The sequence below is a fragment of the Artemia franciscana genome, unplaced genomic scaffold (assembly GCF_032884065.1).
Source record: "Artemia franciscana unplaced genomic scaffold, ASM3288406v1 Scaffold_601, whole genome shotgun sequence".
Lineage (NCBI taxonomy): Eukaryota > Metazoa > Arthropoda > Branchiopoda > Anostraca > Artemiidae > Artemia > Artemia franciscana.
The window spans coordinates 293,605-308,551 of NW_027066312.1; the positions used below are offsets into that span (position 1 = coordinate 293,605).

Below are 14,947 nucleotides of genomic sequence, written 5' to 3' on the forward strand. Positions count from 1 at the left end.
AGTTTCAATGTCGCTCCTTACTTTCAGTTAAAAAAACTAGTTGTTTTTATTTAATTTCTGAACGTTTTTGAATTAATGCATGTTTGATTTTGGCTCTCCACACATAAATTATTAAAATGAAATTTGCATATTAATTCTTTTTTTGGCTAAATGGCTTTCTCTTAGTTTTGATCATACGATTTTGAGAAATAGGGCTGGGGAAGGAGGCATAGTTGCCCTCCAATTCTTTGGTTACTTAAAAAGGCAACTGGAACTTTTAATTTTTGACGAACGTTTTTGATAGTAAAAAATATTCGTAACTTAAGAATTAACTTACGAAACAAACTTTTATATTCTTATATTTTTATTATGTATACGAGGGGGTTTGTACCCTCGTTAATACCTAGCTCTTTACACTAAATCTTAAGTTTTGTCCCAGTTCTTTAAGAATGACCCCTGAATCAGAAAGGCCGTAGAATAAATAGTTGAAATTACAAAAAATACTTTAGCATAAAGCGCGAGGTATTTACCTCCTCCTAAATACCTCGCTCTTTATGCTAAAGTATTTTTAGAACCCTTCATATGTGTAATAATCTCTGTTCGTTTTAAGTTGTAATGTTACTCCTTACTTTCAATTGAAAAAACTTTTTCATGTTCATTTTTTCATTGTTTTTTTTTTTTTAAGTAATGCTAGAAAATCCTGCGCCATTTTCATCGAAATTCCCTTCCCTCATGACATATTTCTCCAAGGAAAGATCCTTCCACATAGCCCCCTCCCCTCAACCCCACCCCCAAACCAAAAAAATCTCCCTGAAAAGATCTGTACACTTCCCAATAACCATTACTGTATGTAAACAATGGTCAAAGTTTGTAACTTGCAGCCCCTCCCCCAGGGACTGTGGGGGAGTAAGTCATCCCCAAAGACATAGTTTTATGTTTTTTGACTATGTGGAACAATATGGCTGTCTCAAAGTTTTGATCCGTTGGCTTTGGGAAAAAATTAGCGTGGGAGGGGGCTTAGGTGCCATCCAATTTTTTTGGTCACTTAAAAAGGGTACTAGAACATTTCATTTCCGTTAGAATGAGCACTTTTGCGATATTCTAGGACCACTCGGTCGATACGATGACCCCTGGGGAAAAAAAACAACAAAAAACAAAAAGCAAATAAACACGCACCCGTGATCTGTCTTCTGGTAAAAAAATATGAAATTCCACATTTTTGTAGATAGGAGCTTGAAATTTTATTTATAGGGTTCCCTGATACGTTGAATGTGATGGTGTGATTTTCGTTCAGATTTTATGACTTTTAGGGGTTGTTTCCCCATATTTTCCAAAATAAGGCAAATTTTCTCAGGCTCGTAACTTTTGATAACAAAGACTAAATTTGAAGAAACTTATATATTCAAAATCAGCATAAAAATCCAATTCTTTTGATGTATCTCTCAGCATCAAAATTCCGCTTTATAGAGTTTCGTTTACTATTGAGCCGGTTCGCTCCTTACTACAGTTCGTTACCACGAACTGTTTGATTCTACTGTAAAAATAAATACAAATAAATCAAGTTTTATAAAATGAAAATGAAGAGCAGCATTAAAGCTTGTAATGAAAATGATTTGTTCTTTGTAGAGGCAGCAACCATCCCTTAAGCCCGAAGTGTTTCAGCAATTTTAGGGAGCTGACAAAATATCGACATCCACATTACAGCCTTAGTCTAAATATTTTATGCCAAATTCGAAAAGGATTCCAGTTAAATCTTCCTCAACATTACACTGAATTATCTCTCATGTAAAGGTGAACAGATAATAGGCTTAAAAAACCAAAATTTATGGGATTAAATTAAAATCAACTTCTATAGAGCTTTGGTTAGACCGGCCCATAGAATTATCCATTGCAGCCTTCCTCACCCTTCGTCCCCACATTTGATGCTTAGGTATGTATCATTGTATAACGATTTGTGTTACTGAATATTAAATATATAAAAACAGGTTCTTCAGCAGAAAGTAAGGAGCAACATTAAAAATTAAAAACAAACACGCATATGTGGTCTTTCTTCTGAAAAAAAAAAAAAAAAATACAAAATTCCACATTTTTGCAGATAGAAGCTTGAAACCTCTGCAGAAGAGTTTCCTGATACACTGAATCTAGTGGTATGATTCTCATTAAAATCTCATGACTTTTAGGAAATGGCTTCTTCTATTTTCAAAAACTGGACAATTTTTTTTTCCAGGCTCGTAGCCTTTAATAGGTAAAACTAATCTTAAAGAAATTAATTTATTTGAAATCAGCATAATATGGTGATTCTTTGGATATATCTATTAGTATCAAACTTCTGGTTTTTAGAATTTCAGTTAGTATTGAGCTGGGTCGTTCCTTACTTGCTGTTCAATACCACGAACTATTTGATTTTTGATCTTTTTTAACAACACCAGGAAATCCATATCTGCTTCCACTGAAAATTCCTCCTCCCCATGGAAATCTCCCAGCAGAAAATTTGTCCTCCCGTCTAGACTTGAAAAATAAAAATGTATGCCGACTTTCAAATAACTAACACTATACGTAAGCAATGGGTAAATCTTATATCTTAAAGACTTGTCCCCAGGGGCTTCGGGAGGTTATGAAATCCCCAAAGGCTTAATTATCCGGCCTTTCAAACATGCTGGACAAAATAGCTGTCTCAAATATAGGCCGATTTTGGGAAAAAAATGGCGTGGGAGGAGACCTAGTTGTCCTCGAATTTTTTTTGTCACTTAAAAAGGGCACTATAAATTTCACTTCTGTTAGAATGAACCTTTTTTTGACGTTCCAGGACAACTGGGTTGATACATCTACCCTTGAAAAAAAATCAACGCTCATCCGTGTCCTTCTACTGACAATTATTATAAAATACAAAATTTTTGAAAATATGAGCTTGAAACCTCTACTGTAGGGTTTTTTGAAACACTGAATCTGATGGTGTGATTTTAATTAAAATTACAAGACTTCTAGGGGGTCTCTCCTCCTTTAAAAAAAACAGACACATTTTCTCAGGCTCGTAGCTTTTGATGGGTGAAACTAAACTTAATGAAACTTATATATTGAGAATCAGCATAAAAATTTCGATTCTTCTGATACATCTATTGGTATCAAAATTCCGTTTTTACAGTTTTAGGTATTATTGAGCAGGAACACTTTATAATTACAGTTGGTTTCCACGAACTATTTGATTTTTGATCGTTTTTTACATAATACCAGGAAATCTTGCTACACCTCCACGGAAAATTCACCCTCCCCACAGAAATATCCTTTGGACGATTTAGTCCTGGTAATAATTTACCCCGTACTATTACCCTTAACACATCCTCGTGTCAGTAAAGATAAAACAAGATATATAAAGAAATTCCCTGTAATGATTCGGGTAAATTCTCCCAGTAAACAATATTCCCTGAGAATTTCACCCCCTGAAAAATTCTCTGTCTATGGAAAATTCTCCCGGTGCAAAGTCCTCCCGGCAAAAATTCGTCCTCTCCACCCAAAAATGTTTGCATACTTCCCAAAATACTAATACTGTACAGATACTATACGTAAGCAATGAGCAAATTTTACAAATTATAGCTTTCCCCTTGGCTGTGGGGGTTCATTTTAAATCCAAAGACATAATTATTAGGCCTTTCAAATATGCTGAACAAAATAACAATCTCAGAATCCTGGTCAGACGATTTTTGGGAGAAAAGTGGCGTGATAGGGTGCCTAGTTGCCCTCCAATATTTTGGTCACTTAAGAAGAGAACTATAACCTTTAATTTCTGTCAGAATGAGCCCTCTCTTGGTTTTTAGCCCCACTGGGTCGGTACGATCACCCCTGAAAAAAAAACACGCATCCGAGATCCTTCTTCTGGCAGAAAGTACAAAATTCCACAATTTTGCAGATAGGAGCTTGAAATCTCCACATTACGGTTCTCTGATGTGCTGAATGTGATGGTTTGATTTTCATTAGAAATTCTATGTATTTTAGGGTGTTTCCCCTTTTTTACAAAAATCCGTTAATTTTCTCAGGCTTTACCCTTTAATGGGTATACCTAAACTTATATAATTTAAAATCAGCATAAAAATATAATTCTTAAGATTAAATTTTCCAATTCTTCTATCACAATGCTGCAGCAAGTCCTTGGAAACTAAGCAGTTATGTAAATGGCATTTCTGTTGTTTTTCGCTAATTCACATCGTGTAATTTTTTTCGGTAGAATTTTGGAAGTAATCGCGTCAAGACTGTCAATTCTGGCATAAGAAAATAGGGCACTTTTCTTTGAAATAATATCTTTCACTAGAGTCAATGCACTGGTGTTGGCTTACTAGATATGATGTATCTTTCACTATATCGTTTTTTTACCCTTTTGTACAGAACAGAACTTTTAACTCAGATCTTAAGACCTTAGACGGGGACTCTGTCGTTTGAAAGTATTTTGGAAGGCAATTAGTCTCCATCTCTCACCCTTTTTTCCCCCAGTTATCCGGTAGCTGCTCGTGGAATCATGTTGGTCCGATTCTACAAATTGTTCAAAGGGTAAAAAATGTTTGCTAGGGAAAATGTTCCATGTAGCCCCAGAAGGAATACCTCTGGATTACACAATTGTCCAATAAATTATAGATATTTTTTTCGGAAAGTTGGCCATGTTGCCCTTTGCTAAGATCAGAAAAGTCCTTCTTGAATGCAGGAATGACCTAAATCTTTTTTTGTAAACAAACAAGTAGCAAAACACAGCCATGTTCAATCTGAGGACTGACTCTGTGCAAAAGGAAGCCAAAATCCAACTTTTTGCAAAAATATGCTAAGCACTGACATAAAGCAAATACTAGATCTACGTTGCATGGGCAACGTGAGGTGTTGTGGCAACCTTTGCTTCGCCACTTTACTTGGCCATAATACTTTACTTGGTTTGGCCAAGTAAAGTGTTGTGATAGCAGTATTTTGGTTTTGTTTCCTCGCTTCGATTAAACGCTAAAGGTGTTAATCTGTAAGGATCTTAAAATAAATGCTAGGTAAACCAAATCGTAAACGTTACAAACCCCTCATTGCAACTAGCAAAAGTTGCAAACCCCTCGTCTGAAAATGATTGTAGCCTAAAAGCTTATTATTACTTACAAGTCCCCTATATGTCTTACCACAGGAAACAAACAAGCTAAACACAAACTGCAAAAACAAGCTAAGCACTGACCCAAGTTAATATGAGCTAAGCCATAATTTGGTAAAACGCCAGTTTAATAATACCATGACAAGTCGTTGATCAAATGCAAAAACATGCAAATGTTGAATTTGCCAGGGGTAAAACTCCAACTTAATTTGGTAAAACGCCAGTTTAATAATACCATGACAAGTCGTTGATCAAATGCAAAAACATGCAAATGATGAATGTGCCAGGGGTAAAACGCCAACTTAATTTGGTAAAACACCAGTTTAATAATACCATGACAAGTCGTTGATCAAATGCAAAAACATGCAAATGTTGAATGTGCCAGGGGTAAAACGCCAACTTAATTTGGTAAAACGCCAGTTTAATAATACCATGACAAGTCGTTGATCAAATGCAAAAACATGCAAATGTTGAATGTGCCAGGGGTAAAACGCCAACTTAATTTGGTAAAACGCCAGTTTAATAATACCATGACAAGTCGTTGATCAAATGCAAAAACATGCAAATGTTGAATGTGCCAGGGGTAAAACGCCAACTTAATTTGGTAAAACGCCAGTTTAATAATACCATGACAAGTCGTTGATCAAATGCAAAAACATGCAAATGTTGAATGTGTCAGGGGTAAAACGCCAACTTAATTTGGTAAAACGCCAGTTTAACAATACCATGACAAGTGGTTGATCAAATGCAAAAATATGCAAATGTTGAATGTGCCAGGGGTAAAACGCCAACTTAATTTGGTAAAACGCCAGTTTAATAATACCATGACAAGTCGTTGATCAAATGCAAAAACATGCAAATGTTGAATGTGCCAGGGGCGTCGAAGGTTCTTTTTAGTTAGAAAGAACAAATGCAGTTCCAACGTTTCAGGGGATTTCTGTCAAAACTTGTCGAATCCTCAGCTACTCGTAAAACAATGATGGTGACATACCTTTACACAAGAAGGAAGGTGTTTTATTCTTGAAAGATTTCTAGAGTAGATTATGTCCCCGTGGAGTAGGGGATCTACTGAATGTCCCCATTCAAAAGATCCCTACCGGTACCTTACCAAAGATCATATTTAAAGAACATGAATAGTTGCCAGTGCAAACATATTGCCAACAATCCGAAAATGGGGTTGCCAAATTTGTAAATGAATACACAGACTTTATGAGTGATGAGTCTTCTAGAACCAAACAAACTTATTTTTTAAGAAAACGCTGGTGGCTTTAAGGACGGAAAGAAAGTTAGATCAAAAGCACTTTTTTAAATGCACCTAAACATTTTTTAAAGGTAGTTGCTTTTCTTTTTCCGGATTTCTTAATTTTTTTGGCAAAAGTATTTCTTCGTCTTTGTCTTCCAAACTTTTGAATAATTGGTCCCATACGTCATATCGAAGTACCTAAGAATTAGGAAAACTATTTTATGGTTTAAAAGACTAAGAACGTTGAAAATTATATTGAGAATAAATCGTTGATGATTAGACGAAATATTTCTATAGATTAACTTAGGGGAAAAAACTTCCCGTTTCCCTCTTATTCTTGGAAAGAATTGACAAAATTAAATTTGTTTTTTTTTTTGTTTTAGCCTAAATATCACCAGACTGAAAAAAAAAATACTTTATGTTAACGAACTGTAAATAAGAAGCGACTTGGCCCAATAGTAACCAAAACTCTAAACTGAATTTTTACAACAAGGATTACACCAAAATAATTTTTTTTTTTGCTGGTTCCATATATATATAACTCACTAAGTTTAATTTATTCATCAAAAGCTGAAAGCTTAAGAAAATTTGCCTGATTTTCAAACAAGGAAGGTCCCCCAAAATTTCAGGAATTATAGTGAAAATCACACCATCCGATTCAAAATATCATGTAATCCTTCTGTAAAGGTTTTAAGCTTCAATCTGCAAAAATGTTGAATTTTGTACTTTTTACAAGAAGAAATTTCAGGGTTGCGTGTGTATTTATTTAATTTTTTTCAGAACTTAAAGCATCGAACTAATGGTACTAGAAGACTGGGGGAGGGAATTAATGGTACTAGAATATTAGGAGAGGGCTCACTCAAACAACAATTTTAAGTTCTTATACCCTTTTTAAGCGACCAAAACGAGCTCCCACGTGCCTTGTTTTTCCCGAAGTCGACTGATCAAAATTTGGTGATAGTTATTCTGTTCAACATAGTTGGAAGGTCCACAAACTATGCCTCTTAGTAACACAGGACCCACACAGCCCCTGAAGAAAGGGCTGTAAGTTATGAAATTTGACCATTATTTATAGATAGTATTTATTTTTGGTAATTATACTGACATTTTCAGGGGGAATTTTTTTTTGCGTCACTTTCTCCTTAGCGACTCAATTTTGCTCCTGTTTCCGTGAGGATGTTTAAATCGAGCTGGAGGATCCGCAAAAAAAATCCAGGGAGGGTGGATTTAGTACATTAGGCGTGACTTGCTAATAGATAACACACCGTGTATTGGTCCAATAAGAGAGGCACCCGCATAAAAAACTAAATAAAAATCAAGTCTTTTTTCAAATAAAAGTTATATAAGGATAATTTTCCAGGTGGAATTACCAGCAAGACATTCTACGGGAGAATTTTCGGAGAGGATGAAGCTGTCAGGGGTGATTTCTCAAGAGAAATTTAAGCAAGAGGAACTTTTCATGACGGCATTTTCTGTGGGTGGGGGGGGGATTTCAAAGAAGAGGTAGTTAGATTTCTTGGAATGATCTGGAAAACGATGAGAAACTAAATAATTTTTATTTTATTTCATTTGAAATTACTGGGGAACATTAGAACTTCAAATAAATATATGTCATTCCGTACATATGGGAATGTCCCGCTGTTCACACTAAAGTTTGACTTTTCGTTCCAAGTATTTAACAGGCACAGATTGAATAGGTAAGAGACCCGATAAATTTTGCTGGGCCTTCTCTATATATTAAGCATTTTAAGAAATTAAGTTCTATATATTAAGGTATTTTGATTCGGATTGCAGTTTAATGAAAGGAGAAGTAAGATATTTATTTAATGACTTGAATGAATGTGAAAGCGCGGAAGATCCAAGTTTGAGGTTAGCTAAATATAAAGATAAAAGAAGAGAATATAGTAGTTTAAGAAAAAGGGAAAAAAGAGTACGAGAATAAAAAGAAACTGGACATTACTGATGATTTTAGAAAAAAATATTTTATGAAGTATTGGGGCTATATAAGGAATAATAGTGGAAAGGGAAAAGTTAATACGCAGGTTGTTCCAGAAGCTGATTCATGGCCAGATTACCTAAAGAATTTGGAAGGTGATTGTGTAGATCTTCAGGGGGTAGCTCACACCCCAGAGATGGTTATTTATCCTATGAGGGAACATGATTATGATTTAGTGGGTGATAAGAATGGTTAAGAGATTAAGTTGGTATTTAAGAATTTAAAAGGTGGTATTGCTGCGGATGTTGATGGTATACCAATAAAGTTATTTAAGAATTTTCTTTCCATTTTTATGTCGATAATTTTTCTTCTTTGTAATAAGGTGTTAACTTCAAGGCAATGGCTAAGCGTTTGGAAGACATTATTGTTTATACCACAATTTAAGAGAGGAAACCCGAAGGCTAATGAGAATTATTGTTCAATAACACTTATCCCTGCTTCAAGAAAGGTATTGGAGAAAATATTATATCGGCTCTCCAATTGGTGTCTAAATAAAAATAATATAATACATGCGGAACAAGGAGGTTTCAGGACAGGGTATGGGACGACAGATAGTGTGTTTATTTTAAATGCCTTAATAGATAAATATGGAAAGGGAAAAACTTGTCTTTATGTGGGATTTCTAGACCTCCATAAGGCTTTCGACAGTGTCAAAAGAGAGTTACTGAAAGATGCCATGCTAAGAATTGACCTTCCACAATTATTTGTTAGTTTGATAGTAAGCATGTATATTTGCGTGAGTGGAATCGTACAAGTTGGTAAAAGGTTTTCGAAGCTTTTTGTTATTAAGCTTAGAGTAAAACAGGGCAGCACCCTTACTCCTGAGTTGTTTAATATTTTTATAAATGTTTTTTTTAACTTTCTAGAGAATAGATCGGCTCCGAAAGTTAGCTTAGGGATTCAAAAACTATCTCTTTTATTATTTACAGACTATATTGCTTTGATAGCTAATAAGCCGCAACATCTACAGACGCTTTTGAATCTTATAGAAGATTATTTGCAGATAAAAAAAATAAGGCTGAATACTGAAAATAGTAAAGTTGTTATTTTTTTTTAAATTGGAGTGTTTAAAAGAAAAGTGGAAAAGAAAAGTATAGATTTAAATTTAATAAAAAAGAACTAATTACAAGTAAAAGAAGATAATTTTTACTACTACTACTACTGCTACTACTACTACTAATAACTCACAGCAGCACCAAGCCGCCTGAGGCCAACAAAGCTACGCACGCTCCTCCTCCAACCTAATCTATTTAAAGCCTCCCTCTTTACACCCTCCCAGGAAGTTCCCATTTCCTTTAAATCTTTATTTATAACATCCTCCCAACCCAGACAAGGCTTCATCTTATCAGAAAATGGAAGTCTAAAAGGTCATGTTGATGAAATAATTAAGACAGGTAGACTGGCAATGTCTGCAATTTTTAGAAACTCGCCGATAATGGAGATTAAAAACGAACATATATATATATATATATATATATATATATATATATATATATATATATATATATATATATATATATATATATATATATATATATATATATATATATATATATATATATATATATATATATATATATATACATCTGAAAGGACGCGGGTTCGAATCCCAGTGTACTCAATTGTTCAGTTTGGGACGGGAGTCAGTGGCGTGACTCTGTAAGCTTAGCCAGAGTCAGGAAGGGTGTGCTAAAGCACAGGATGGTTGGCCCCCAACCCCCCATTGCACTTCCTGGCTGAAGGGCCAAGAAACGGAGATCAGCACCGCCGGTAGGGACTGTAAAGTCTAATGCCATATCCTTTATATATATATATATATATATATATATATATATATATATATATATATATATATATATATATATATATATATATATATATATATATATATATATATATATATATATATATATATATATATATATATATATATATATATATATATATATATATATATATAGAAAACTAAAAGAAAACACCTACTTACCTCGAAATCTTAAAAACCTTATAGAAATCTTAGAAAAACTTTTCTAGTTTAGTGCCAAAGAAAGAGATATTCAGATTTGATGAAACTTACATCATAAGAAAGTGTATTTTTTTTTTTTTTTTAATCTTAGCAAACACTAGATATATTCTATTTAATAAGATCTGCTATCAATTTTTACCAAATTCCTTCCAAGGAAAATTCGGAGTCCTGAGAAAATTTGCTGATGAGCTCTTTGTCTTTGAGATTGTCAGCCGATTCTGAACCTCGTTATAGCATATTTTTCATATCAAACGTCCTTAAAAGTGTTTGAAAAGCATTAAACAAGTGTGAAAATTCCGTTACTTTCTCATTATCCAATAAAAATTGAAACATATTAAACGGATTTTCAAAAAATTCTAAAAGAAAAATGGATCTAAAGACTTACATTCCTTCAACTAACATTTTCCTGTTGATAACATCTTATTTCACCTTGGTTACATCGTTTTCCGTTAATTTTGAATCTGTTGGAGAAATTTATAACTCAGCAGCATATTTTGAAGTACTTATATTTCCATATTCGGAAAATTTTCCAAGAAACCCAACTAACATTCAAATGTTCAACTAACATTTTCCTGTCTAAATCAACTTCTTTCACCTTGGAAACATCGTTTTCCATTAACTTTGAATCTATTGGAGAAATTTATAAATACTTTTTTTTTTTATATTTGGAAAATTTTCCCAGAAACTCAAATAATTCATTATGATCACATTTGACATGAAGTTTATGATGGCTTACATTTAGTATTGACAATGCTGCATGTCTATGAACCTCTTTATGTGGTTGATTATGTTGGGTAGTACTTTTTCGTACTTGATGATTGGATGGGTGACTAAGGTCAAGACCTCGTTCAAGTGCTTATCTGTCTTAACTGCTAAAGTAGGAAAATGGTTTTTTTTTCTCTCGATGAATACGCATTATCTACCTTTAACACATTACTATATAGTAAATACATTATTAAATATCATCCAGCAATGTGAATTCAAAATAAATATATTATTAATTATTTCAATAATTCATATTTTATCCATTACCGTCCAAAACAATTGGCTTGAAACTTTGAAACGTTTGTGTTTGTTCATTCTGATAGTAAAGCGGAACCCTTTTAAATGTAGGGCCTGATTAGTCCCAGTTCGTCTAATTGCCCCTTTTCCTGGTCTAGAATAATTTAGTATAGAGAACGCGAGGTTGAGGAAGGGACAGGTCCCCTCTAATTCGGAATAATTTCCATTCGTTTCAAGTTTTAATTTTGTTCCTTACTAAAAAACGTGTTTTTTATTTAATCATTTCATAAATCAGTCTGAAGACTGCTAAATAATTTAAAAAGAAATTACGGTCTTTTGAAAATTAATGAACCAAAACCCCAAGGTTTTACTGCCACAAAACACCGGTCAAAAATGTACGGCCTAAAGCAGATTTCGATTAAATAACCTGGGTTTTCCCAGAATAGACTCAATCTATTCTGAATAAAATATTCTGAAAACTGGGTTTTCTCATTCTGAAGTTAAGTCAATTTATTGCACTTTTTTCTGCAATATACAGATGAACCTTTGAGTAGGCCTATCTTAATATAAATAAAGAAATGTCAAGTTTTTCTTTAACTGAAAGTAAAGAGTGACATTAAAACTTAAAACGAATACAAATTATTTAGTATATGAAAAAGACTGTCCCCTTTTCAACATCTTGCTCAATACTCTAAAGCTTTTATTGTTTAAAAAAGTAGTGTTGTGACAAAGAGCCAAACTTCAGCATAAAGAGCGAGGCGTTGAGGAGATAGCCCATTTCATATACGAAATAATTTCTGTTAGTTTAAGTTTTAATGTCGCTTTCTACTTTAAGTTAAAAAAACTTGATGTTTTTTCAATTTGTGAACGTATTTGAACTAATGCAGGTTCGAATTTGGCTCACTGTACATGAAAAATTAAAACAAATTTTATTGATTTTAATATATTAATATTATTTATATTAATTTTAATTAAAAGAAAAACTAATTTTGGCAGATTTTTTCCCTATATGAAAGGTTGCCCCCTTCTCAATACCTTGCTCTTTACGCTAAAGCAGTTAGCACTTTTAAAAAAGCTTCCAATTCTAATTGAACAGCCCCCGTGTTTCATCAGCCGCCCTTAAAAAATTGGTATAAACAGTCCTAGCATTATGCCAGAGAGAAGTAAAGCCGTCGGTAAATCACGTGCTTCGTTTTTGGTACTCCCATTCTTACCTTCGCCTTAAGTAATTAAATAATTCTTATTTGGTCTTATTTGGTCATGGTTCGTTGCGGTGTAAGACAAGGGTGAGTTCTTTCGCCGTATATTTTTAATGCTTGTATTGAAAATGTGTTGTCAAAAATATTGACTACGTACCTACTAGGACCATCTGATATCTCATATTTGGCTTATGCGGATGACCTTCTTCTGATTAGCCGAACTGAGTCTGGTCTTGTTCCTTCCGTGAAGTCAGTTACTTCTGCTTTCCGCGATATCGGCCTGTACCTAAATATTGACAAGTGCGAGTTTCTTGTTTTCAACGGTAATAATTGTTCAGAATCACTATACTGCGGTGGTTTTAGTATTCCTCGTGTTAAATCGTTTCGTTGGCTTGGTATAACAGTTTGCGATTCTATGAATGCTCTCCGGTCTCGTGCTGTCAAAGATATTAGTGATAAGCTGAGGCTCGGCTACTCTAAGATCGTAGTAAATCATGGACACTATAGGAGAAGAGCGCTAACTCGGCTTTACTCAAATTTTTGTGATCATTCTGTACTTTTCTGTTCTGGTATTAGGCCACTTCTGTTGACCGGTGAGCTAAAACGTCTTCACAAAAATTATCACCGGCACTGCAAATTTCTTTTATATCTACCTCGTTCTTACCGGAATATAAAACTGGTTAAAAAGTATTGTGCGACAGATATTATTGGTGCTTTCGAAAAAAAATTCTGCCAAGCTAGCTATTGAAGCTAGGGCACCTAGCCCCCCCCCATGCTCATTTTTCCCCAGAGTTACTGGATCAAAATTCTGAGATAGCCGTTTTATTTAATATATTAAGAAAACCTAATACAATGTCTTTGGAGACGACTTGCTCCCCCACAGTCCCGATGGGAGGGGCTGTAAGTTACAAACTATGACCAGTGTTTACACATTATAATGGTTATTGTGAAGTGTGCAGACGCTTTCAGGGGAAAATTTTTTGGTTGGAAGAGGGGTTGAATGGAGGGAGTTATGTGGGGGAACTTTCCATGGAGGAGTTTGTGATGGGGGAAGAAAATTTCCATGAAGGGGTCGCAGGAATTTTTCAGTATTTTTTGAAAAAAGAACAGTTTAAAAATAAATATAAAAAAGTTTTTTCAACTGAAAATAAGGAGCAGCATTAAAACTTAAAACGAACAGAAATTATTAAGCATTTGAGGGTTTCACCTCCTCCTAATGTATCGCTCTTTACACTAAAGGAATTTTATCAATTTCAACTATTTGTTCTACGGCCTTTGTGATTCAGGGTTATTCTTAAGGAATTGGGACAAAATTTAAGTTTTAGTGTAAATAGCGAGGTATTGTCAAGGGGGTGAACCCCCTCATATATGTAACAAAAGCATACAAATATTGAATTCCGTTACATAAGTTAATTCGTAAGTTACGTATATTTTTACTAAGAAAAACGTTCGTAAAAAATTAAAAGTTCTAGTTGCCTTTTTAAACAATCAAAAAATTGGAGGGTAACTAGGCCTGCTCCCACGCTCCTTTTTTCTCAAAGTCATGCGATCAAAACTATGAAAAAATCATTTAGCTATAAAAATCAATTAATATGCAAATTTCGTTTGAATTATTCATGCACGGAGATCCAAATTTAAAACATGCATTGATTCAAGAACATTCAGAAATTAAATAAAAATACAAGTTTTTATAACTGAAAGTAAGGAGCGACATTAAAACTTAAAATGAACAGAAATTAATCCGTATGTGAAAGGGGAGGCTCCCTTTTCAACTCCTTAACGTTTGCTACTGTTTCCTCGGGAAAGTTGAGGGCCCCCCAGCGAACACATAGAACATTGAAGAGATCGTTGTTCTTTTGACGAAATATTTCTTTCTTCTTCACTTTCCTTTTTGACTCATTTTGATTTTTACTTTCGCTTATCTTCAAACGCACAATTTTTTTTCGCTCCATTTTTGACACGTTCTAACACTCACTTTCTTTTGATTGTTTGTAATTCTCACTGCTACTTATCTTTTAACCGCATATTTCATTGTTCTCGCTGTGGCATACCTCTTAGCCGCACATCTCATTGTTCTTCACTTTTGTTTTTGGCTCGTTATAATTGTTGCTGAATAAAGTATTTTGACTGTACATTTGTCCAGCATTTTTTTTATCATTACCTTAAACATTTTTTTCAATACCATTCACCTTAGCTGTTCGGATCGGTCTTGTCACTTTTGATGGTCTAGGCTGTTCATTTGTCCTCTAGGCATTATGAAACTACTTAAAACGGCTTTTGTTAATAGAATAATTAAACTTGGTATTTTAAACTGAGCCATGTTCTTATTGCAATGTTGCATACATCATTGATATAAAACTGATAAGTTCACTCCTGGGGGATAAGGGGGCAGAAA

General features: G+C 34.1%; 1 protein-coding gene across 5 annotated transcripts in view; it reads left to right on the plus strand.

The window, feature by feature from the left end:
- LOC136043445 (uncharacterized) overlaps window positions 1–9,078 on the plus strand; it is a 147,457-nt gene extending 138,379 nt beyond the window's left edge. Inside the window, exon 5 of one of the 5 annotated variants that reach the window (XM_065728366.1) lies at window positions 7,690–8,605. In XM_065728366.1, coding sequence (XP_065584438.1) covers window positions 7,690–7,836 — 147 coding nt within the window. In that variant the 3' untranslated portion in view covers window positions 7,837–8,605. Of the gene's footprint in view, window positions 1–7,689 lie in introns of all 5 variants that reach the window. The other 4 variants (XM_065728364.1, XM_065728367.1, XM_065728365.1 and 1 more) reach the window with 4 other exon arrangements.
- The last annotated feature ends 5,869 nt before the right edge of the window (window positions 9,079–14,947 follow it).